Source organism: Andrographis paniculata, unplaced genomic scaffold (genome assembly GCF_009805555.1).
Source record: "Andrographis paniculata isolate CXL003 unplaced genomic scaffold, ASM980555v1 Contig30END, whole genome shotgun sequence".
Lineage (NCBI taxonomy): Eukaryota > Viridiplantae > Streptophyta > Magnoliopsida > Lamiales > Acanthaceae > Andrographis > Andrographis paniculata.
In genome coordinates, this window is record NW_026137563.1 from 3,448,135 (window position 1) to 3,470,938 (window position 22,804).

General features: G+C 39.3%; 6 protein-coding genes across 6 annotated transcripts; 4 read left to right on the forward strand and 2 right to left on the reverse strand.

Moving 5' to 3' along the window:
- Positions 1–241: 241 nt before the first annotated feature.
- Positions 242–5,449, forward strand: LOC127246322 (protein PSK SIMULATOR 1). The gene is made up of 13 exons (XM_051267609.1): positions 242–833; positions 1,166–1,585; positions 1,668–1,993; positions 2,099–2,191; positions 2,273–2,363; positions 2,667–2,760; positions 3,096–3,193; positions 3,383–3,452; positions 3,864–3,961; positions 4,051–4,167; positions 4,268–4,344; positions 4,520–4,564; positions 4,646–5,449. Exons 2-13 carry the CDS (start codon positions 1,271–1,273, stop codon positions 5,139–5,141), a joined length of 1,920 nt encoding a protein of 639 aa, XP_051123566.1. The 5' UTR covers positions 242–833; positions 1,166–1,270; the 3' UTR covers positions 5,142–5,449.
- A 1,966-nt stretch (positions 5,450–7,415) lies between these two features.
- LOC127246248 (sucrose transport protein SUC2-like) lies at positions 7,416–9,622 on the forward strand. Its single transcript, XM_051267504.1, has 5 exons — positions 7,416–7,938; positions 8,031–8,813; positions 8,907–8,970; positions 9,061–9,104; positions 9,196–9,622. The coding sequence occupies exons 1-5, from the start codon at positions 7,486–7,488 to the stop codon at positions 9,376–9,378; spliced, it is 1,527 nt and encodes a 508-aa protein (XP_051123461.1). The 5' UTR covers positions 7,416–7,485; the 3' UTR covers positions 9,379–9,622.
- A 434-nt stretch (positions 9,623–10,056) lies between these two features.
- On the forward strand, positions 10,057–11,918 carry LOC127246581 (sucrose transport protein SUC2-like). The gene is made up of 4 exons (XM_051268026.1): positions 10,057–11,331; positions 11,441–11,504; positions 11,607–11,650; positions 11,721–11,918. The coding sequence occupies exons 1-4, from the start codon at positions 10,057–10,059 to the stop codon at positions 11,916–11,918; spliced, it is 1,581 nt and encodes a 526-aa protein (XP_051123983.1).
- Positions 11,919–12,235: 317 nt separating this feature from the next.
- LOC127246426 (embryogenesis-associated protein EMB8) lies at positions 12,236–17,483 on the forward strand. Its single transcript, XM_051267816.1, has 14 exons — positions 12,236–12,662; positions 13,044–13,133; positions 13,365–13,426; positions 14,037–14,134; positions 14,367–14,456; positions 14,857–14,979; positions 15,064–15,141; positions 15,269–15,354; positions 15,487–15,535; positions 16,093–16,149; positions 16,229–16,359; positions 16,451–16,534; positions 16,625–16,694; positions 16,823–17,483. Exons 1-14 carry the CDS (start codon positions 12,403–12,405, stop codon positions 17,252–17,254), a joined length of 1,710 nt encoding a protein of 569 aa, XP_051123773.1. The 5' UTR covers positions 12,236–12,402; the 3' UTR covers positions 17,255–17,483.
- A 458-nt stretch (positions 17,484–17,941) lies between these two features.
- On the reverse strand, positions 17,942–19,920 carry LOC127246582 (GRAS family protein RAM1-like). The gene is made up of 2 exons (XM_051268027.1): positions 19,847–19,920; positions 17,942–19,271 (listed from the first exon to the last, which is right to left on the reverse strand). The coding sequence occupies exon 2, from the start codon at positions 19,223–19,225 to the stop codon at positions 17,942–17,944; it is 1,284 nt and encodes a 427-aa protein (XP_051123984.1). The 5' UTR covers positions 19,226–19,271; positions 19,847–19,920.
- Positions 19,921–20,986: 1,066 nt separating this feature from the next.
- On the reverse strand, positions 20,987–22,795 carry LOC127246427 (DNA-directed RNA polymerases I, II, and III subunit RPABC5). Its single transcript, XM_051267817.1, has 4 exons — positions 22,696–22,795; positions 22,534–22,592; positions 21,627–21,721; positions 20,987–21,185 (listed from the first exon to the last, which is right to left on the reverse strand). Exons 1-4 carry the CDS (start codon positions 22,729–22,731, stop codon positions 21,160–21,162), a joined length of 216 nt encoding a protein of 71 aa, XP_051123774.1. The 5' UTR covers positions 22,732–22,795; the 3' UTR covers positions 20,987–21,159.
- Positions 22,796–22,804: the final 9 nt, after the last annotated feature.

Consider the following 22,804-nt stretch of genomic DNA (forward strand, 5'->3'; position numbering starts at 1 on the left):
TAACTAATTGGTATCATCATATAAGATGCTACCAATAAAGTAAAACTTTGAATATTTAAATAAATGAATTAAATAAATGAAAGTAAAAATGAAGCCTTTGACATGATTCCAACGCTATCATCAATCACATATAAACACAAAAAGAAAGTCTGATTATGGATTTGTGTTAACCCTATATTGTCAAGCAATTGACGAAGGAGCAACCGCCCAGAATTGACGGTGGTAAATGACGACCCGACCGAACTCGGCGTCACGTTGCTGTACAATATTGACTTGGAATATTACCACAATTACCGCCCAAGAGTGATTTTTTCGTCTTGCGGGTGTTTTTGAGTTTTGACCAGAGAAAGGGAAAGTGGGGTTGGCTTGGCTTGGCTTCTCTGTCTGCCAGACCCTAGTTTCTTGAATCTTGGTTTCTCGATGTGTTTGTTGTCTATAGCAGATGGAGTCAGCAGCGGCAGCAGTACTCAGACCACTAATTCCACTCTCTTTGAGTGTCACTTTGAAGCTTGAGACAAGGAAAGCTGCTCCTCCCTTGGTACTTTATTAAATCTTGATTGTCTTCTCGAAGACCCTTGATGGGTGCTTATTGCCCGAGCCCAAATCTCTATCAGCTACGGATAGATACATAATTGTAGTCTGCTGCGATCCTTTTTTCCTTTCCGTCATCATCATTGCAGTTTTACTCATTCTGTAACTTCCCTTCATTGTTTTTCTCGTGGGATTGAAAGAGACGCAGACGGGAATCTTTCTTTCTTCTCGTAGATCCGACCAGTCGTATTTATCTCACTGTCAAAGTACCCTTGTGCGTGTAATAAGTTTTCTAACATCTGGTAAGTGCGATTTTTATCCAACAGTCTATTTTCTGTGTGTTTTGACGCTTTTGAATTTGAATTAGATGAGCAACGTTTCGGATCCTTGCAAATTTCTCTGCTTTTATGTGAGCTGCAGTTTGATTTTTCATTGTGTCTGTGTGTTTAGGTCTTCGGTTCTCCGGTTGCAAGTATACAAATGATTCGGTGCTATTTGTTTGACATACATTTAATTCTTATATATGTGTAGTAATCCATCCCGGGATGCTCGTAATCTTGTTTCAATGATTATATGTATTTGCTTTTAAGTTGGTCCATTGACCGTGAAACTGAGCTTTTTGTTTGCATTACAGGATTGCTGAAGATTTTGAAAGAATCACCGCCCACTTGTTTTGTCAACTGGAGGGTTGCTTAAATGATTAATGCTGTAGAGAAGTTTTTATCATAAATTGCATACAATGGGTGGGCTTTGCTCAAGAAGGTCCACTGATGATGCTGCATTAGCTGCAGCACTTCCTCATGTCAATGGTCATTTTTCTTACGGACCTGGAATAGTGTATAGGTCTCATGGATTGGACATTGGAGAAAACAATATCCCAGCTGATGGGGAAGTTGTAGAGAAGCAGATTAGAGAGCCATTTTCATTTCCGGAGTTGAGCTCTGTTCCTCATGGGGCAAATTGGGATGATACTCATGATGGGATACCACGGCTATCTAGAGCTCTTTCGGATAAATCCAGATCGACTAGATCAAGGCAAGTTGCAATTGCAAAGGTAAGCTGTAAACTGTACACTGACTGGTGCTTGTTCTCCGGTTCATGGTATAATAGTTTAACATTTCTATTTGGAACCACAGGTATCAGAAATGAGTTCACTTCTGGGGAGAGCAGGCACTGTTGGGCTTGGAAAAGCAGTTGATGTGCTGGATACTCTTGGCAGCAGCATGACAAATTTGAACCTTAGTGGCGGTTTTGCATCTGGGATAGCTACGAAAGGAATAAAGATTGCAATTTTGGCTTTTGAAGTGGCGAATACAATTGTCAAAGGTGCCAATCTGATGCACTCCCTTTCAGATGAAAATATTAGGCACTTAAAGGAGGTTGTCCTCCCATCTGAAGGTGTGCAGCTTTTAATATCGAGGGATATGGATGAACTCCTAAGAATTGCTGCTTCTGACAAGAGGTCTTAAAACATAAAACGTGTTACACAATTGTTCTTTAACCCTCTTGAGGGTATCTGGTTTCTGGCTTACTACATGGACTCATATATTGTCTACTAATCTGTCAGGGATGAATTAAAAATCTTCGCTGGTGAAGTTATTCGGTTCGGAAATCGCTGCAAGGATCCTCAATGGCACAACCTGGACCGTTATTTTGAGAAGTAATTGCACATAATTTTTTTCTCCTACACTTCATATGCTTGTTCACACATCATGTTTCCAAACCCATTTTGTAATTTCAGGTTGGAGTCGGAATTCACTCCTCACAAACAATTGAAAGAAGAAGCAGAAGCTGATATGCATCAATTGATGGTGTTGGTACAGAACACTGCTGTAAGTTGCCTCATCATATTATGTCATCTTGCCCCTTTATTCTTGTTATCCATGGAGTTTCTGCTTTCAATATTTCTCTATCATGCATATTTCCGTGGTCTTCAATGTGTATGAGTGCAGTGCAGGTTGGCTTTTTATAAGCTCGTTATCTTTCATTGATTTGGGTTTGGATGGGGACCAGATAGTTTTGGAAGTCGGAATTTTTCTTTTTGAATGAAATATTAAGCTACAGTTAGAATTGTGGTGTATGTTGTTTTGGCATCCTGAACTTTGAAAAGGATATTGAATATTGTTAGGTTGCAGGAACTATATCACGAATTGCATGCGCTGGATAGGTTTGAACAGGATGTTCGGCGTAAAGCTCAAGAAGAGGATAACACAAATGCCACACAACGAGGTAACCAATTTTCATGAGCTTAAGATGGTTACAATTACAGTCCTAGTATTTAGACTTTAGAGTTGTTCTACATCACATCGCTTCTAAATGATCTGAAGTAAATGTGCGGACAAGTCAATATATTTTAATTGAAATCTTGTCTGCCTAACTTCATGGAAAAATATGATCTCCTCAACAAAGAAGGTAAATACGCACCAAATCAGCTTTATTACTGTCAATTTTTTGGTATATTTCTGCGCTTCCATTTCATTTCTTCATACAAATAATTTGTTTGACATCATGGGGTTTTTTAATGAAAAAAAAAAAACCTTATTTCTGTTTTTGGTTCTCTGAAGGAGAAAGCCTTGCCATTTTGCGCGTGGAGCTAAAGAGTCAAAAGAAGCATGTAAAGAGTTTGAAGAAAAAGTCCCTCTGGTCTAGGATCTTGGAGGAGGTAGCAAATAGTAACTCTATTATCTGGATATATCATCGCTGGTGTTTTTTGTACGAGAGTAAAGCTGTGTGCTTTTTTTATTTTCTGCTGAATTTTATCATGGTTTATATCGTATCAGATTGCATATTTGCATAAAAATATAATGATTCTGATGTTTTTTCCTTTTTGGATTTTGGGAACTTTGCCAAGGTTATGGAGAAGCTTGTGGACATTGTCCACTTTCTACATATGGAGATTTATACCTCATTCGGTAGCAGTGGTAATGCATTCACCAAACCTCAAATTTATTAAACGAGTTGCAGATTCTTTCGTGATGTAACTTCGTAACGTAACATGTTAAGAGTAAGCTGAAGTTATATAAGTTGTTGTCTTCTAATATTCATGTTTGCTAGCTGAATAAGTTATCCAAGGATTCTATAGTCTGCTTCGTTCGACAGGCCAAATTTCTTGTCTACTTTTAGTATTTAATGACACAATCCTCTGTTCATCACCAAACAGTGCTTTCATAGCCATGCAGTCAGTTTGCTTTAATATGTTTATTTTGCACAATTCATAAAACCTCAGTTTAGTATTCCATGCTAGCATTTTATTCACTAATGTGAATGTGATCTTAACACTTATACATATATATATATATATATTATTTTTTTATGTGATGAAATTATGATAGAAAATGAGAACACACCCGAAGAAAAGGACCATCAGAAGTTGGGATCTGCTGGACTTGCACTACACTATGCAAATATCATTACCCAGATTGATACACTTGTGAGATTTGTGTTTCTTGTTATGTTGATGAGGTTCTTTTTCCGCAAATAAGGTGATTGATTTAATGAATGATGACGCAACTTTATCAGGTGACTAGATCGAGTTCCATGCCGCCGAGTACAAGAGATTCTCTTTACCAAGGACTGCCTCCTGGTGTGAAGGCAGCTTTGCGCTCCAAGTTACAATCTTTTCATCTCGACGAAGAGGTGGTTAAGTTTTTCTAACCTGTGTCACTAACTTGAGAGTAATTGTTCATTATGACATTGCATTTCACTCTGTGTACTAATTTTTGCCTTCTTTCTTCAGTTAACTGTTCCTCAAATCAAAGCCGAAATGGAGAAGACTCTACAGTGGCTGGTGCCCATGGCTACCAATACGACCAAGTAAAATTGCTGCCCAAATATCCATACATTTTAGTTTTAGATGAACTTTATATTCGAGTCTTGTTCAAGTTTTTTAATAAATGGGGAGGGGCTGCATTGTCTCCTGTATATTGCTTTTATCGTGGTCTTGTTATCGCATCAAAATGTCGCTGATCTTGTGGGATTTGTAATACAGGGCTCACCATGGATTCGGTTGGGTTGGAGAATGGGCGAACACTGGGTGAGTTTGAACTCGCGGTGCATGCATGTCTGTGAAGATTTCAGCTCTGTTCTGTTTCACTGAAAGCACTGATTGATACAGGTCGGAGATGAACCGCAAACCTACCGGCCCCGCGGACTTGCTCCGGATTGAGACACTTCATCACGCAGACAAGGCGAAAACCGAAGCCTGCATCCTTGATTTAGTCGTGTGGCTCCATCATCTCATCAGCCAAACGAGGGTTGCAAACGGTGGGATTAGATCACCAGTAAAATCCCCGATTCGATCCCCAAACCAGAAGATGCTTCAACTGAGTCAAAAACCGAGCTCACCATCGTCATCCTCATTGTCTGTCGAAGACCAGGAGATGCTCCGGGACGTGAGCAAACGAAAACTGACTCCCGGGATCAGCAAGAGCCAGGAATTCGACAAGTCGAAGTTGGGGCTGTACAAGCACCACCGGCTGAGCCGGAGCAGCAACCATTCTCCGACAAGGGATCCATTCCCCATCCGAAGACCATCCTCTGTCCCTATCATTAACTTCGACATCGATCGGGTGAAAGCGCTGGACGTAATCGATAGAGTCGACTCAATTTGAAGGAATCACACGAGCAGTTGTAGAGAATAATCCATCTCTTCATGCATGAGGCGTCTGTTGTATCGGGTAGTTTTGATCTCCGCCGGCCGCTGGCTGAGATCAGAGAGTTCGCCGTCGCGGCAGGGGGATCTTGAATGTGGAGTTTTGACTTTGTGTATGATGTTTTTGGCTGTGAAGCTTCAAGGAAACGGGTGTGCCTGCCTGTGTGGATGAAGATTGTCCCATTATTTAGCCTCTGTACAGAATTGAACATATGTTTCTTTTTTTCATTGTCGCTCTTCCCAATCGTTACAGCTACAATGAACCAACTACGAAATACGTCATATTAGTTGTAAGAGTAAGTCATCTCGAACCCCGGTTGATATTGCGATTAAATGTGAAGAGGAGGGATGTATGGTTATTTAGAATGATTTTTGGTGCAGCGACGGAAATAGCAACGACGCAGAAGGCGGAAGAACAAAAGCGATGTGAAGAACTTGTCGGATACTATAAACACGACGTTTTTTTACACGATTAACACATTTTTTTAAAAAAACAATAGTACTAATCCACAGCTACAAAAGGAACTCTGTACACCCGGCTCATTTGACCACCTCCGTACCGCGGGGGCTCCATTTGATTTTATGTAGATAGGTGAAGTGTAGACAGAAACAAAAATAGTAGATAAAAATATATATATATATATATATAACGAAGAGAGTATATTTAACACTCCTTATTTTTATATTATTTATCTAATTTTTTATATTTTATATTAAAAAAAAATTCTTTAAAATATTTTATAAAACAAATACATCACAGTTTTTTTAAAAAATACTACCATAAATAATATTATATTCGTCCTAATTCAAAAAATAATTATACACTATTATTATAATAACATTAATTTTTAGCTAAAAATAAAAAATGTTAAAATGTGTTACGCACTTTCTCTGATTAATAAAAATACTATTATTAAACTTATGTGTAGCATAGTATATACTTCCAAGAGCATAATGTAATATATCTCAAATTGGGATAACATTTGAATCTATAATGATGTGATTTTGTTAATTAATGTAACATTTCTAATTAATGTGATATTTATTTTTTGATTAAATTGAATTACCTATTTAAATTAAAAATTATTATAAATTTAATTTTACAAAAAAATCTAAATTCAATTACTTGAATTAAAATTATTACTAAAAATTTTCAAATCAAAATTTATAAATTTGACCTCATTATTTGATATAATTGAATCAACGAGCACTTACGTTTTTACAACAAACACCCTAATAGCAGCAATGCAAGTGAGTGTTATATTATAGGATTGTTGTTCTCGCAGTATTATTTTTTTAAGGTATTTCTTAAGATCGCTGATCGTGTGGTATTGGATTGGATTTATACTATTCATTCAATTTATTTTTTTTCAAAAATATCAAATCAAAAATTTATTTTTTATTTTTTATATTATATTAAAAATCAATTTTACATTAAAAAACATCGCATCAACACCTATTTATATCACATCATACAACTATTCAAATTTAAAATTTTGACTATTTAAATCTCAAACTCAAAATTCAAACCCCCAAACAAATACAAGTATACAAAACGAAGTCCGTCGTTTTAAATAATATTTCGAATATATATCATTTTTTTATTATTTTATTGAAGACTATTTGAAATCTAACAACTTTACCAAAGAAGCCAATAAAGTTGAATAACACTAAGGGTGTGTTTGTTTGAGGGTTTTGATTTTGAGTTGGAATTTGAATAGTAAAAATTTTGAATTTGAATAGTTGTATTATGTGATATAAATAGGGTTTGATGTGATATTTTGAATGTAAAATTGATTTTTAGTATAATATAAAAAATAAAAAATAGATATTTAATTTAATATTTTTTAGAAAAAAAAATTGGATCCACCAAAATCCTTCAAACAAACACACGTTAGAGGTGGATTAAATATATTCTGTTGAAGTGAGTTAATAGGTGTAATTAATAAGGGGAAATTTATTGACTGGTTTAATTATAGTATTTTTTTATTATATCCAATTTGGATAAGGCCTCCACCTAACTCTCTTCCTCGGTGGCTCCGGGACTGCATCACTTCATGAATGCCTGCGTACACAGTAGTACCATTAATGAAGATGGAGTGGCCAAATGGCAGTGGTGCCTTTGGCGTTGGAGTCCCGGGAGCTCCCAGGAGTTACTCCCCCACCGCCCATCCTCCCTCCGAGCGTCGTTATAAATGCAGCAGCCATCCAAATTGCTGCATGAGTGCAGAGTAGACGCATTTACATTTATATAAAGGAAGTAGAAGTGAAAGAACATATCGAGGAGAGGATAGGAAAGGGAAATGGAGGTGGAGGTAAATCACCGAGGAGAATGTTCGCCGGAGCAACAGCAGCGGCCGGAGCCGATCATTAAGTTCATAGTGGTGGCGGCGATAGCGATGGGGGTGCAGTTCGGGTGGGCCCTACAGCTATCCCTGTTGACCCCGTACGTGCAGTTGCTGGGCATACCCCACAAGTGGGCGTCCTTAATCTGGCTATGTGGCCCCGTCTCGGGTTTGATTGTCCAGCCGATTGTGGGCTACTACAGCGACATTTGCGCCTCCCGTTTCGGGCGGCGCCGCCCCTTCATTGCAGCCGGCTCGTCTCTCGTTGCGGTGGCTGTTTTCCTTATTGGTTTCGCCGCCGATATTGGAATTGCGTCTGGTGATTCTCTCGGAGCTCACGCGAAACCCAGGGCGATTGCAGTTTTCGTGTGTGGGTTTTGGATTCTCGACGTTGCTAACAACATGTTGCAGGTGAGTTTAGGGTCTAGGGTTAGTCATCGTCGTTGTTTTAGGGTTTATGGATTTTGTTTGACAAGACGTACGGTTCTGGTGTGTTGTTGCAGGGGCCTTGTAGGGCGCTGCTTGCTGATTTATCGGCCGGAAATGACAAAAGAATGAGTACTGCAAATGCCATGTTCTCCTTTTTCATGGCGGTCGGGAACATTCTAGGCTACGCCGCCGGGTCGTACAGGCGTCTCTACAAATTCTTCCCCTTCTCCGAAACGAAGGCTTGCGATGTGTATTGCGCCAACCTCAAGAGCTGCTTCTTCCTCTCAATCGCCCTTCTGTTGATCGTAACTGTCGTCGCACTGACGTTTGTGCGCGAAATCCCGTACATCCCGGCGCCGGAGAACCAGGGGAAGAAGGGCGGGATCCGTTTATTCCGGGAGTTATTCGGTGCGGTCAAGGACATGCCTAAACCAATGAGGATGTTGATGGTGGTGACGTGTCTCAACTGGATTGGCTGGTTCCCCTTCCTGTTGTTCGACACTGATTGGATGGGGAAAGAGGTGTACGGAGGGACGGTGGGCCAAGGTACACTGTACGATCAAGGGGTCCGTGCCGGCTCCTTGGGGCTCATGCTGAACTCGGTGGTGCTCGCCGTCGCTTCCCTCGGGGTGCAGGTCGCTGGCCGCGGGGGGCCAGCCGTCGTGAAGCGGTTGTGGGGAGCGGTGAATTTTCTACTTGCGATTTGCCTGGCCATGACTGTAGCAGTCACCAAATTGGCGGAGCATCATCGGCGGTACGCGGTGGACGGCGACGGTCGCTCCAGGCTCCTTCCCCCGTCGCTGGCTGTAAAGACGGGGGCCTTGTCGCTTTTTGCTGTCCTCGGCATTCCTCTCGCGGTGAGTTTGCTTAATCCATCGGTGTGATCCATAATATTATGTAGGAAAGTGTTTCTTGCGTGAAGATTGGACTTCGTCTGTTTGTTTTGTCAGGTAACTTTCAGCATTCCCTTTGCTATGGCGTCGATATACTCCAGCAGTCATGGTTCTGGACAAGGTAATTAACGTCTGCAAGTACCAAAGGTCGTAATGATCATATTTACTCAATTTTGTCTCTATCTCCTTATATATTTACATGTCTTCTCAGGTCTGTCGCTTGGAGTTCTCAATCTTTCCATTGTCGCGCCACAGGTAATTTATAGATACACACCGGAGGCACCTCGCAACAACTGCATGTTTAATTAGTTACCTTTGAGTTATTAGGGTTTTCATGGCTGTGCAGATTCTGGTGTCGTTGGTGGGCGGGCCGTGGGACGACTTATTCGGCGGAGGAAACCTGCCGGCGTTCGTCGTGGCAGCCATAGCCTCGGCCTTGAGTGGTGTGCTTGCCCTCGTGGTGCTTCCATCTCCGCGGCCTGGTGGTGCTGCAGCTACTAAGCTCACTATTCCTGCAGGAGCTCATTAAAAAAGCTAGCTAGCTAGCTTAGCTTCTTCATTGCATTTCTTGTACCATTTAAAATGATTTTTCTTCTCGTACTTGAAATTGAACATGCATTATTTTTGCGTGGGATGTATTGTTGTTACGCCTGCCTTGTGCACGAACTATATATGGTCAATTTGTATTTTAATTGTATGATGTCGGGAAATGGCGTAAACTTCCCGGTACAATTTATTTGTTGTGCGCAGTTTTATGGTTGGTGACCTCCAAAACCAACAGATTCATTTCCAGGCAGGATTCAAATTTTTTGTACACGAACCGATTTAATATAATATATTATATCAAAATCAAAGTGGAAAATTAGTGGTCTTTTTGCCATGAAAGCATAATTAAGATTAATAACAAGCAGGAAATCCCAAATATATCGGTTGGACTAGCAAGATTTGTGGGGGAGATCCATCGGGTCGCTATATTTTTTGACCTCAAAATGGATGACCAAAACTGGAGGAGCAACGGACCTGTCTTGATGGATGATATTCACATACTGCAAGAAGCACCTGCAATCAATTGTTGCACGGCGTAGCCTCAGGCAGAGCCACATATGCCTGTTTCTTCTATCATTCATGACAAGAATTAACTTACCTTGCCTTATGTGGTAATTGCAATATCAGGACAAGTCCGTTTGCAGGAGACACGACATGCACCATGGATTTCCTGGAAGCCAAACATCCCCAGCAGCTGCTGCAGCCGCAGCCCGAAATGCAGGCACAGCTTCAGCTTCAGGGTCGAAACATCATAAGGAAGTTGACCCTGGTAGCAGCCATTGCAGCAGGTGTGCAGTTTGTATGGGCCGTGCAACTAACACATTTGACTCCCATGACACAGCTCTTAGGCCTCAGCCATAAGGCCGTATCCCTCATATGGCTCTGTGGCCCCATCACCGGATTGATCGTCCAGCCCCTTGTCGGGCACCACAGCGATCGCTGCACCTCATCTTACGGCATGCGACGTCCTTATCTTGTGGCCGGCACTCTCTTGAACCTTGTTTCAGTCTCCATCATTGGCTTTTGTTCTGATATAGGAACTTCCCTGGGTGACCCTGCAGATGGCTTCAAGCCCAAGACAGTGGAGCTGTTTGTGTTTGGTTTTTGGTTGTTAGACATCTCCAATAATATGATACAGGGTCCATGTAGAGCCCTGTTGGCTGATTTATCAGAGGACAGTGGAGAAATGATGACAATAGGGAATGCCCTTTATGCATTCTTCATGGCTGTGGGAAATACGGCCGGATACGCCGTTGGATCCCTTGAGCAGCTTCATCTTATGCCCGGCGCAGTGACGCCGTCTTGCAATCATATGTGTGCCAATTTGAAAGTATGCATTCTTATGAGCGGCATCTTTACAGCATTCACAGTGACAGTGGTTGCTTTATGCATAAAGGAGGTGCCATTGGAGGCGTCGTATCCGGATTTTTGCCATCAAGACAGCCTCAATTCCATAGGGAAACCACCATCAGTGTTGATGCAGATTGTAATAGCCGCTAGAGGCACTTCCAATGCAGTCAGGACTCTGTACACAATCACAGCCCTTAGTTGGATAGGAATCTTTCCCTTCATGCTGTACAGCACGGATTGGATGGGAAAGGAGGTGTTCGGAGGGGAGCCTTCCGGAACAGCGCAGCAGGTAGCAGTATACGACAGAGGGGTACACGCTGGCTCGCTGGGGCTGATGTTTTCCGTGCTCGTGATGGGGGCTGCGTCGCTCTTGCTGGAGCCGTTGGCGCTGATTCTTGGCACTTTGCAGCGTCTTTGGTGCGCCGGAAACTTCATTCTCGCATTATGTATGGGATTGACAATAGTCCTAAGTAAAATGGCCTACAATGTGAGAATAGCTGCTGGCGGGACTTTACCTGATCGGCCTCCGATGGACGTCACAGTGTTGTGTTTCCTTCTCATGGCTACTTTCGGTGTCCCACAAGCGGTCATTTTACTTGATTTCAATATGTCAATATTATCATCCGATCCATGTGTGTCTGAGTGGTTATACTTATTGAGAAGTCATGTATGTGTATGTATCGTTTTGATGGCAGATACTTTGCAGCATCCCGTTTGCACTAGCTTGTATATACTCGAGAGACACAGGGACAGGCCAAGGTAAGTGATGAAGCTGATGAAAGCAAGCAGTAGTATGGTTATTTCCAACAACATATATAAAGAATGTTCTTTGCTGACACTCTTGGGATTCAATTCTTGAAGGTTTGACTTTAGGGCTTTTGAATCTTGCGATTGTAGTTCCGCAGGTACGTCGGATTGTCTTTAGCTTGTTCAGACAATTTGATATTATATGATTGGGTTTGTCCATTGGAACAGGTTGGAGTGACAGTGATTAGTGGACCACTGGACGAACTGTTTAGCAACTCAAACCTACCAGGGTTTGTGTTGGGAGGCATTGCCGCTGTTATTGGAGGAATTGCGGCTCTGAAATTGCCCAATCTTCACGCCCCTCCAGCTGTCTCAGAGCCAACCAAAATGACAGCAGATGCTGCTGCTACACCCGGCTTTTTGTAGATTATCACCATTTTGTAAACAAGTCTGGTGAGAATTATCACGCATGTATGCTAGGGACTCGGGATATGCTCGGGACTCAGGAGTTGGCTGTAATGATGTAATCTTTTCCTAGATACCTACCTCATCTGCTGCTGATGTTTAATTAAAATATACATATATATATATATATATAATTAAAGAAAAAGGAAAAGGAAAAGGAAAAACGACTTTAGTTCAAACTGGATACTATAGTACGGAAATAACCGCACCGAAACCTCTTGCGTCTATTGGCGTCCAATTAACGACCGCCGCTCCTGTATTTATAATGCAACAACGACATTTGACACGAAAGTTAAATGCGATTCCATGCGGTTGAATTTCCTAACCATCTCACCAAAATCTGCAGTGAACTTCATCTCCCCCAATTGCAAATCAAACCCAAATTTCGTGTCTTTTTGAAAGATTTTTTTGTCTTTTTTCCGATCAAGATATTCATTTTTGTTCCATGGATTGCTCGGAAGCAATTCTTGAAAAACCGGCCGTTGCTTACGAATTTCTTATCAAGTCCGCCTTTGCAATACCCTTATGGCATTATTTGGTTGGGGTGCTTTTACTTTTCATCGTTTTCTTGTACAATTTCTTGGAGCTTCATTTTTTTCAAGATCTTTTGACGGGATTTCGTGGCGGACCCGTATCCTTGACATACAATCCGAGCTCGGATATTTATCATGGAGTTGTATCCAAGTGCAAGACGCTTCATGGAAGGTGACAATTTCAATATATACACATTCTCTTGAATTAGAATTGTGAAAAGTTCTTGATAACATTGTAAAATAATCATTGAGATGATGTACGTGTTGAAAGTTACTGCAATGTATGACTTATTCTTTTAAATTCTTGCAGATAGTAGTCCTACATTAGGACTTTTCCGACAGATTGTTTATTTCTAATTTTAAAAGGCAGTTTAGTCATTAAAAAATCATTTGTATTTGATCATTATTGATGAAAGGATCACAATTATTCTTGAAGTTGTATCCATGGACCATAGTGTATCGTCTTGTTTAGGAGCCATGGATAATAGTGGTTGATGGAAGCTGCTTCATCACTTTTGTTCGTACAAGTGTATGTAACAATTGGACTATATAGGTACTTGGCAACACCCTGGCTTTCAAGTCCACATTTCCAAACTTCTTTCATAAACTTCTTTGGGAGGCCTCCAGCTTTTACCTACAGAAGGTGAGTTTCTTCTTTGTGAAGAGCTTGAATATAGAAGTATATGACTTTACGATTATGGCGTGACACCGACGAAGATTTCTTCTTCACAGCCCCCAGAAACAAAAGTTATTGCACTTGATAGCTTAACATGGCTAAACATTGTTATATTGTTTTAGATTTCTACTCCTTATTTTTTCCTTTAGTTGTCAGAAATCAGTATATGTCCCTCTGATATATCTATATGGTCCTCAGACAGATGTTTCATGCATCTGATGGTGGGACTTTTGCTCTGGACTGGCTGTTGCACTCTGATGGTAAAACATTTGTATCAATATGCAATCTGAAATGCTTTTAGAAGTGCATACATTTTATTAGTGGTTGTATACGTTCAGGGATGTTGAATAGATTTACTGAATATCCAAATATTAAGTGCTTTGCTACTTTGCTTTATATATATGTCTTCCATGGCACATTCAATGTTTTCTATGCTTTGTTACCTAACTATATCAGATGCTCATGCTAAGTTCTTTTTAGATTTTATGGACTACTTAGTGTTGATTGATGGTGTAGAGATATCTGTATTGTTGTTTTAGTTTCCCCAAATCAAGCAGATTTCATGCTGCATTTTTCTATGTAAAACCTCTTTTAGGAAAATGATCATTGTTGATGTTAGTGTTCTTCCAATCATTATTTACTATTCTTGTGGAATGGTCATATGTTTCCTGATTCACATTCTTTCTTTGGGCTTGGGCAGTCAAGATCCCTAGCTGCGGGTATGTATCTATTACACAATAGACAACACTATTTCCACTGATATGTGAACTTTCAGGGATCATTAGTTGATCTTCTAATGTTATTGATGGTTTGTTTCCATTGAACTGTTCATTTGTGCTCTGTCATTCTTTCCTTTCCTTTTATGTGCAGTGTCTGGTGCTGGTGTTCAAAATCACACAATTGCTAAGGATGACACAACTCCTATTGTGGTTGTGATTCCTGGACTAACAAGTGATTCGGCTTCTCCAGTAAGAAATTATGTTGCAACCTTGTTGTGATTTGCTAAACTTGTTTGTATTGTAGGTGTTTACTATTTTAATGCGAAAATAGTTCGTGTTCTAAGCATTAGTTAGCTGATGTAGATAGAAAGTGAGAATTGGAAAGAGGAGACAGATCTTGGCATCTTATTTTGTGTAGTTGACAATGGGGTTTTTGTTTGCTTCTATAGTTTTTCATTAACTTTTTTGTGTTTCGCTACAGTATATGAAACATCTTGTCTTCAATACAGCGAAAAATGGATGGAATGTGGTGGTCAGCAATCACCGAGGATTGGGTGGTGTCTCAGTCACTGTGAGTACTGATGACTTTGTGCATTTATTGACATTATACATGCGTGTTTATTAGGACAGTTTTTACTGCAAATCTCACCTCTCTCTTGACATCTACTAGTTCGTCATACTTTTTTTTTTATCGGATACTAGTTCGTCTTACCTTGTTTTTTTGATGGGATACTAGTTCGTCTTACTTTTGTTTTTGATCGGGATAGTAGTTCGTCTTACCTTTTTTTTTTCATCGAATACTAGTTCGTCTTACTTTGTTGAGGTTTCTGTGGTTCATATTGATTTGGTTATCAACTTGTCCAAAAATCCATATTTCCTATTGAAGATTTGATTTGAGTGACCATTTCGTTATCGTCAGTTTGGTTTGAACTGTGATGTATATATATATGTATATATATATATATATGTAGACCGATTGCTTCTATAATGCTGGGTGGACAGAAGATGTACGTGAAGTCATTGACTACCTACACCAAGAGTATTTTTCTGCCCCTTTGTTTGTCATAGGGACAAGTATTGGTGCAAATATTTTGGTACAGTTCCATCTCCTTGCTCTGTTCTGTATTAGGAAATGACATTTTTGATATGTGGTACAATTTGAAACTTGTTGGTTTCAGGTGAAATACCTCGGAGAGAATGGGGAAAATGTTCCTGTCGCTGGTGCTGCTGCAGTCTTTTGTCCTTGGGATCTCTTGGTCAGTTTATGTAAATATATATAAATCTATCTATCTACTGTAAATTTTTTCTCCAAAGTATTCTCATGTCTAGAGATTTATCTTTCAGAAATCTAATGTTTTCAATTAATTTCTATTATGCTACTAGATTGGTTCCAGGTTTATATGTCGGAGGCTTGTCCAGAAGTTTTATGACAGAGCTCTTACAATTGGTCTTCAAGGTTACGCACAACTGTATGTTGAATTTCTTTGTTTTGTAGATGGCTTCCATGGCATTAAGCCATTAGCACATTCTTCATTCTTATGGTGGGTCATGTATGAAGTGCACTTAACACTTACTGGATCATACTTAATTTGGTAATGCAGACACAAAACTCGTTATTCTCGCCTTGCAAACTGGGAGGGTATTAAAAAGGTTGGTCTGCTGTGGTTTCATTACATTGTTTCTGCTAGAACTCTTGGTTCATCTTGTTCAATTTGCTTGCTTTTCAAGATTGAAATTGCAAATTAGGTTTTTATGGAATTTGGAAATTTTAATTCGTTGATTCAAGGGAGGCTAGCGTTGAACCCTAAATCTCTCTGGTCACATTCTATAAAGTTCCATTCTTTTTTGTGTCGTGCAGTTCATCTAAAACCCCTTTGCAGTATTAAATTGTTTTGTACAATATTTATTGGTACCCAAGCTCCTGATTATGCAGTCATCCTCCATCTGCAACTGAATAATCTATTATGCTATACAATATTAGTGATTTTCTGATTGTTATATCATACTACTAAAAATGGTAAAATAAAAGATATGGTGCCCTGAAACCACTCTTGCTTGCTGAACCCTGATTATGGGTGCTTGGTTATTTTGTTATTGAAGGATAAATGTGTGTTGGTTGCAGCCGTGACTGTTTTACATTTCATGAGTTAGTAATGCATTGCATATGATTGCTTTTTGGTAGCTTAACCTTTTGTCTTGCTTTACAGTCTCGCTCAATTAGAGATTTTGATACACATGCAACATGTCTTGTTGGGAACTATGAGGTACTTTTCTTTCTTCACTCCCCTAACCATGAGTATAAAACCATCACTAAACATACCTGGACATATCCCTTTTTTTTAGACGGTGGATACATACTATAGGCGTTGTAGCAGTGCACCTTATGTTGGACAAGTTTCAGTACCTCTTCTCTGTGTAAGTGCATTGGATGATCCCCTCTGCACTAAAGAAGCCATTCCCTGGGATGAATGCCGGTGGGTTTGCCTATATTATCTCCCTAGAAGTATTAACTCTGATCGTGTCAGCAGAATTCATCTCTTATAATGATCAGTATCCTGATTGCAGAGAAAATAAAAATATAGTCCTAGCTACAACATTACATGGTGGACATCTGGCATCCTTTGAAGGCATAACTGCATCTCGCCTATGGTACTTTGTTTCTTCTTACCAATTTGATTTTCCATCTCAGATTGGAAGAACATAGCATTCTTTAAATTGAAACTTTGCTTTCTTCTGCAGGTGGGTGAGAGCAGTTAATGAATTTCTTGAAGTGTTACTTACAAGTTCTTTCATGCATAAACAAAAGAAGGTCTGTAAAAGTTCCTACATATTTATTTTCTCTTGGATTCCCGATCATCCAACTGATTCAGGGATTTCCCTGGTTTATATTAATTATCTACATTTAGATCCATGGATGATATTCTTCTATTGTTGCAGGTTGATCATCTAAAGCCTAATTCTGCACACACCCAATCTTCAATTGATCAAGGTCCATATCTTAATGTCGCTGATGGGATGGTGGCCGCCATGGGCAATGAGCGAACTGATGATACCATCAATGAGACATCTAAAGAAAATAAAGATCAAGACCAGGAAAAGCAATTAGTTTCAGAAAACAATATTTTCACCAGTGGAAGGAAATCTGATTCTGCAACCAATACTCAGAGAACATCTGAAAGTGCTGGTCCAAAGGGAGGATTGAGCATTGTTGAAAGGTGCCTATACCAGCTTTCTCGTCAAAGTAACAGATCACTGTGGCTGCTTGCTTATATAGCCATCATATCAACCTGGCCTGTACTTGGGTCTGCACTTGGTTTTTTCCTCAAGAAAAAGATGGAAAGATTATCAAAGGGAAAGCCTCCAAATTGATCCGCTTAATGTATGTAAGTTTACTTCACAAAAGTAAACTCAGTGTGGTTCATAAGCCTCTTACATATGGAAATTGTTTTGTATCATGCTGATAAGTTTTTTAGTTTATTTTCCTTTTTAATTTCTTCTAGTATTGGAATGTTATTGGAAACAAGAAGTTATCTGTTCTCGAGACCATGTTGGCCGCTAGCAAGCAAAGTTACATATGAAAATTGTTACCTCAGTATCATGCTGATAAGTTTTGGAGTTTAACTTCCCTTCTATTCTTCTATTATTTGAATGTTATTGGAAACATTTAGTTATCGATCATGGAGGAGACCATGTTGGACGCTAATATGCTTTGCTTACTGTGAAACAACTATTTGACTTACTTGTATGTAGTTATATGTACGGATAGATAGATAGAAAGATAGACGGGTAGTTAATCATGTAGCTACATAGTATGTGAATTTGATGATGTTATTGATATATTAGACATGCTGACAAAAGTTAATTCATAGCTAATAATACATTGTAGGACAGATGATTGTGTGGTTTTTCTATTGCTAGGATGCAATGGTTGTAATAGTGTTGACTTTGCATCCGAGCATGGCTACTTACTAAGGATTTCTCGTACTGTTAGGGAAAGAATAGAGGAATTCAGAGAGAGGCACAAAAAGAACAAAAGAATTTGGTAAAGAATGGCTATCATAGTAAATTAGAGCACCAAGAGGATGCTGTTACCAGAAGCCTTTCTTGCCAGCCTAGAGAAATAGCCTTCCCATCATCTCTTTCAGAAATTTGAAACCCACTGTTTTCGCCTAATCCTACCGCAGAGCAATGGCTTCTGATTTTCAGCAGCAATTTTGCCTGCATAATTGATTTGGAACTTTGTCTTAACCCCAAAAAACCATGATTTTCCATTTTCTCTTTCCATGTTTCCATCTTCTCAAATCTGAGGCTCTTGTTGTTGTCTGTGTCATAATTTACCACACTGTTTATTTCTTTTCCCAGATGATTCTTCTCAATGCATAACCTCTCAGTGCTGTCAAGTGGGAGGCAATCATCCAGTGAATCAAATATAGCTGCGAAATAGTGCAGCGACTCCATGAATCTTGGTAAGAACTTGTGGGCGCTTCTGCTGCCTTCTTGCTCTACCAGAACTACGATAGCAGGACTCAGAGAATAGACGAACTTTAAGGTGTCTGAGATATTGGAAAGAGTATGTAATGAATTTAGATGGAATACTAAATTGACAGCAATTGTTTCATTCTTCTTTTTCTTTGGAATTACTAGCTCAGATCCCATCACCAATCCCTGAAACTCGAAGACTAGATTGCGAAAGCCTTTTGCAAAGCTCACAAGTCTAGATTCAGTTTCTTTAAGTTCCTCCGAGCTCCTGCCAAACCCTGTGATCTTTAACCAAGTCCGATTTGTAGCAGTGGCATTTTCTGAGAGAGATTGCATTAGAGAAGGCCACTGGAAACCATAAGAAATGTTGAAATCAATTACATGCAAAGCGCTGTTGTTGGTGTTCTCCTCTTTCTGAAATGCTTCAAGAATTGCTTGATTTGCAGTGAAATGAGCAAACTGATACAGCGGTGACACCTTGTAGAGTTGTGTGAATGCCAAGAACTGCTCATCCGGCGTAGGAGTCTTCATGATCATGTCGTAGAAGGGTGACTTTTGCGTGAGGAGCCTCGCCACAAGTCCATCAGCAAAATAAGCAGCAACCCTCTGGACCGAATCGCCTGTCAGGTACACATTCTGGTATAATTCACAGAGGCTCTCCACGGCTGCACTGATGTTGTTTTCGTTTACTGAAGTTGCAGATAGGAGAAGCAAATGAATGAAATGAAGACCTCCATCTGCTCGATCAGGTATATTTTTTTCCTTGTGATCCATCTTCAGCATTTGCTCTCTCATTTGTAGGAGATCAAATATCTTACCCTCTCGGCTGCTTTCACTTTCGCTTTCTTCACTCGTGCCCATGTAATTATTTGTTCCTCTTCTCTTCCTCTTCTTCTTCCTTTCACACCTGTAATTTGTGGTGATGGTAAGGTTTAGGCTTAGAAAATCATCCTCATCAAGTCCTTCCATCACAGATTTTAGGGAGCAAGAGAGAGTAGAAAGAGTAGTTCAAATATGGCTTTCTAATGAAAGTAAAAGAAGGGAAATAAAACTAGGAGTTATGAAAGCCAAAGATTTGTTGAATTCTTGGATGTTCAGAAGCGAAAATTCAACAAGAAAGATTAGAGCATAAGGCATCTTTTGATCTCGGGCAAAAAAATTCAGTGTTCAAAGGTCAAGAATCTATCAAGACTTGAGAAAAGGGCGTTTGCACTTTTGGGCAGTTCGGAGAGGTCAAGAAATGACATATGCTGTAGACAAAAAACAGCAAAAGGAAGGAACTTTTTGAGCATCTGATCTACCGTCCTCTTAGAGACTTTGTCCAAAATGTACAAATCTAATCTCCCAACTTCTTCTAGATTGTTTATGACTGCACCAATAGGCTCGCTCGCTACCTGTTTCATTGACCTTCCAACATTAAATATTCCCAGAATAAGAACAAAGAAAGATGCTGGAAATTAAGTTGCTTCGTAGGAAATTTACTCAAATGGATGTCCCTTTAAGTGCGTGTCATCAATGCAATGCCGGCTATCGATATTCTAGTGTATATATGTCCTTGTTCCAGGGTCGTAGGAAACATTACAGAAACCGTCTGATTATCCTTAAAATATACGAACTGGGAGACAGGCAAGCGATTGAGTGTTGTATACAAGGCCTGTTGAAGCCAACGGAACTCTGTCTTTACCTGGAAAAAGAACAAAAAAATTTGTACCATGGTCTGCGTGAGATTCCATCTGATCTGCATGAAACAGACAAAACATTGTGCTTTCAACCTAAAATAACGGATGGTTTCTTTGATGAGCTGTTTAAACAGATTTTTTCAATGATGACATGGAGCATTGCTAGCAGGTATGAGGTTAGCATGCCAATTCAAAATTTTCAGCCACTGGCTGGCGGCATCTTTCATTGGTCCTCCACACTGTTTGAAATTGAGAAAACGTTCTTATCCAGAGTTGGTAAGAGAACTTCTTCGATTCTATATTGGAATTGCTGTTTGAATGGATCAACTCAAAACAAGATTCCTTGATTCTGGGTTGAAGACGACTGACTGGCTTGGCATATTTTAAACAGGCAGGCAGGAAGGATTATGCCTGATTGATAGCTGTACGTTTGTATATTCATCTTTCAAAGATAAATATCTTTAAACTATATGAATCAGTTGGGTATATACAGATAAAATCCATTTCTTCAAATGGATTATTGTGATTACCATGCCAAAAGCATTTGAGTCAACCGAATCTACGATTACAGAGCTTTCAAGCATTATGCTTTTGACTTTTTATATTGTTTTAGCAGCGATTATTTACCATGGTCAAAAGGCTTTCTCCCATTCAACCAAGCAACATAGGCTAAAAAAGCAGAGGAGAAGCTTCTTATCTTGCTGGCCCACTTTGATTTTGGCAAGAGGACTCAATTGATCTGCTTTTAACTTTCCTGATATCGAATAATGGTCATTTTCTTTGCTAAAAGTCTAAAATCTTGATGCGGAAGGATTACTGTAAATAAAAAGGATATAGAGATCTAAGACCAATTCCATGTGGAAGCATCACGTAACTTTCATAGGCATTAAAAACCAGGACAGAAAAGACACCAAAGAATCAGCGTCACTGTGAAAGCAAGACAGAAGGGGAAACGACAAAAATCCATTCATCCCATCAAATATTTCATATGGAAATATTCAGCATTGACAGCAATATACCAAACTAAAGGATTCTTTTTCAGCATTACTAGACATTGATACTACAGCTGCAAAAGTGAGATGAAATGCTAGTAGACGGCCAGACACCACACACTGATCAGCTGCCCTCAGCCTTCTCCAAAGCTGTAATGACGAATATAAAAAACACAATGTGAGTTATGAAGAATTGAGTAGGTATTATAGAGAGAGATCAATATGCAGCCATGTATCTATTGCACAGACTTCATGTATACGTTATTTATTTACTCAAAATGTTCACCAACTTCTAGTTTTTATTTTTCATATCCCGGATGATTTAGCTCATTACAGCATTCAGTATATGCATGTAGCTAGCGTTTAAAAGAAAACCAATGCTTAATCTATGCCTGTAGAGTTGCCGTGTTGATAGATTAGTAAAAATCTCCTCAACATGCAAGAGGGTCCCATTTTACAAATCCACCATTGGCCAACCTTATTTAAGCACCAAATAGAAGGAACATTTGGGTATGTGTGATATATATATATATAATAAAAAAGATCAGAGGAACATAAACACATATATGAAGAAACAGGGTAGAGACAGACTGTTATAGTTGAGAAGTTTCTCGATGAGATCAACGTGAGTCATCAGCATCCTTCGACAGCAATATCGAACCAAAGAAAGTGCATCCAGGGCATCTCTGCACGATAAAATAATACTTTAACAGTTTCTTGTAACCTACAAAACAGTCCTATTTCTGTGCTCTAGTTTCTTTTCACTTTCCATAACAAAAACTTGAGAACTAGATGATATATATCAGCATCGAAAACTATTAAAGGCATATTATTTTTAAAAAAAGGTTTTGAAGATAATCCCACCCATTCTACTATTACCATCAATACATCAGATTAACTGTAATTAAATAGAAGAAAGTATAAAAATCCTGTTGGTTCGCATGCCCGTAATAATGGATAGGCTCATGGGCACACAAACTACAAAAACATCCATCCTTTCCAAATAATAATAAGAACCAAAAATCATGGTATGAACTAATAAGTTATTTTTGTTAGCACAAAAAGGGTGCATATTTCCGCTATATGTCTCAAATTTTGGGCCATTTTTGTTAGGACTATAATAGTTAGGGAAATACACATCAAAATTTCATTTAAAAAAAAAAAAAAAAAAAACTCAGCCATTGATGGCTTACAATAAACTATCAGGTTGAATGTCCTAAGAACGAAAGCTACCTTGAAGGCGGAAGGCGGAAGGCATAATCCCACACAACCAAAGTTCCAAATCATTAACCGCTATTTACATGATAATTTCATTCACACAACAGTTCAACATGCATATGAAAAAATAAAACTCGAATTCACTAGTTCGAAAGCCAAAAAAGCGCCACTTTTGAACATAAAACTAATACGCATTGAAGTAAATTAACAGCTTTGACAGAAAACACAAGCCGCCTACGCCAAAAAAAATTAGTAAGACTAAGAATAAGAAGAATCATACCCTTCGCTGTAATCAGACTGGAGCAAATCAAGATACATATCCCATTTGTTTCCGATCACCTAATTACCCGTATGTAAGAGGAACAAATTCGTCAATTGACTCAAGTTATAAATAAATAGTTTCCATTAGAGCAACGAAGTAACAAGGAAAAACCAGTATCACCTTTCCACAAGTGAAGCAACGCACTGGGATGATCATCTTCTCTATCTAGGGTATCGGTGCGCCGACTGACAAACGAAGAATGCCCTCCGAAATATCTGCCAGGCGAATT

Bases quoted from the DNA above. Each gene is read 5' to 3' on its own strand.
- LOC127246581 (XM_051268026.1), top strand. From the start codon at position 10,057: ATGGATTTCCTGGAAGCCAAACATCCCCAGCAGCTGCTGCAGCCGCAG. The intron at 11,332-11,440 runs GTCATTTTACTT...TTTTGATGGCAG, and splicing joins CTTTCGGTGTCCCACAAGCG to ATACTTTGCAGCATCCCGTT. The intron at 11,651-11,720 runs GTACGTCGGATT...CCATTGGAACAG, and splicing joins TTGCGATTGTAGTTCCGCAG to GTTGGAGTGACAGTGATTAG.
- LOC127246582 (XM_051268027.1), bottom strand. From the start codon at position 19,225: ATGGGCACGAGTGAAGAAAGCGAAAGTGAAAGCAGCCGAGAGGGTAAG.
- LOC127246427 (XM_051267817.1), bottom strand. From the start codon at position 22,731: ATGATCATCCCAGTGCGTTGCTTCACTTGTGGAAAG. The intron at 21,722-22,533 runs GTATGATTCTTC...TTTATCGTGCAG, and splicing joins CAGTCTGATTACAGCGAAGG to AGATGCCCTGGATGCACTTT. The intron at 21,186-21,626 runs GTCTGTCTCTAC...TCGTCATTACAG, and splicing joins GAAACTTCTCAACTATAACA to CTTTGGAGAAGGCTGAGGGC.
- LOC127246426 (XM_051267816.1), top strand. From the start codon at position 12,403: ATGGATTGCTCGGAAGCAATTCTTGAAAAACCGGCCGTTGCTTACGAA. The intron at 13,427-14,036 runs GTAAAACATTTG...TTTTATGTGCAG, and splicing joins CTGGCTGTTGCACTCTGATG to TGTCTGGTGCTGGTGTTCAA. The intron at 16,535-16,624 runs GTACTTTGTTTC...TTTCTTCTGCAG, and splicing joins ATAACTGCATCTCGCCTATG to GTGGGTGAGAGCAGTTAATG.
- LOC127246248 (XM_051267504.1), top strand. From the start codon at position 7,486: ATGGAGGTGGAGGTAAATCACCGAGGAGAATGTTCGCCGGAGCAACAG. The intron at 8,814-8,906 runs GTGAGTTTGCTT...TTGTTTTGTCAG, and splicing joins TCCTCGGCATTCCTCTCGCG to GTAACTTTCAGCATTCCCTT. The intron at 9,105-9,195 runs GTAATTTATAGA...ATGGCTGTGCAG, and splicing joins TTTCCATTGTCGCGCCACAG to ATTCTGGTGTCGTTGGTGGG.
- LOC127246322 (XM_051267609.1), top strand. From the start codon at position 1,271: ATGGGTGGGCTTTGCTCAAGAAGGTCCACTGATGATGCTGCATTAGCT. The intron at 3,962-4,050 runs GTGAGATTTGTG...CAACTTTATCAG, and splicing joins TTACCCAGATTGATACACTT to GTGACTAGATCGAGTTCCAT. The intron at 4,345-4,519 runs GTAAAATTGCTG...TTTGTAATACAG, and splicing joins ATGGCTACCAATACGACCAA to GGCTCACCATGGATTCGGTT.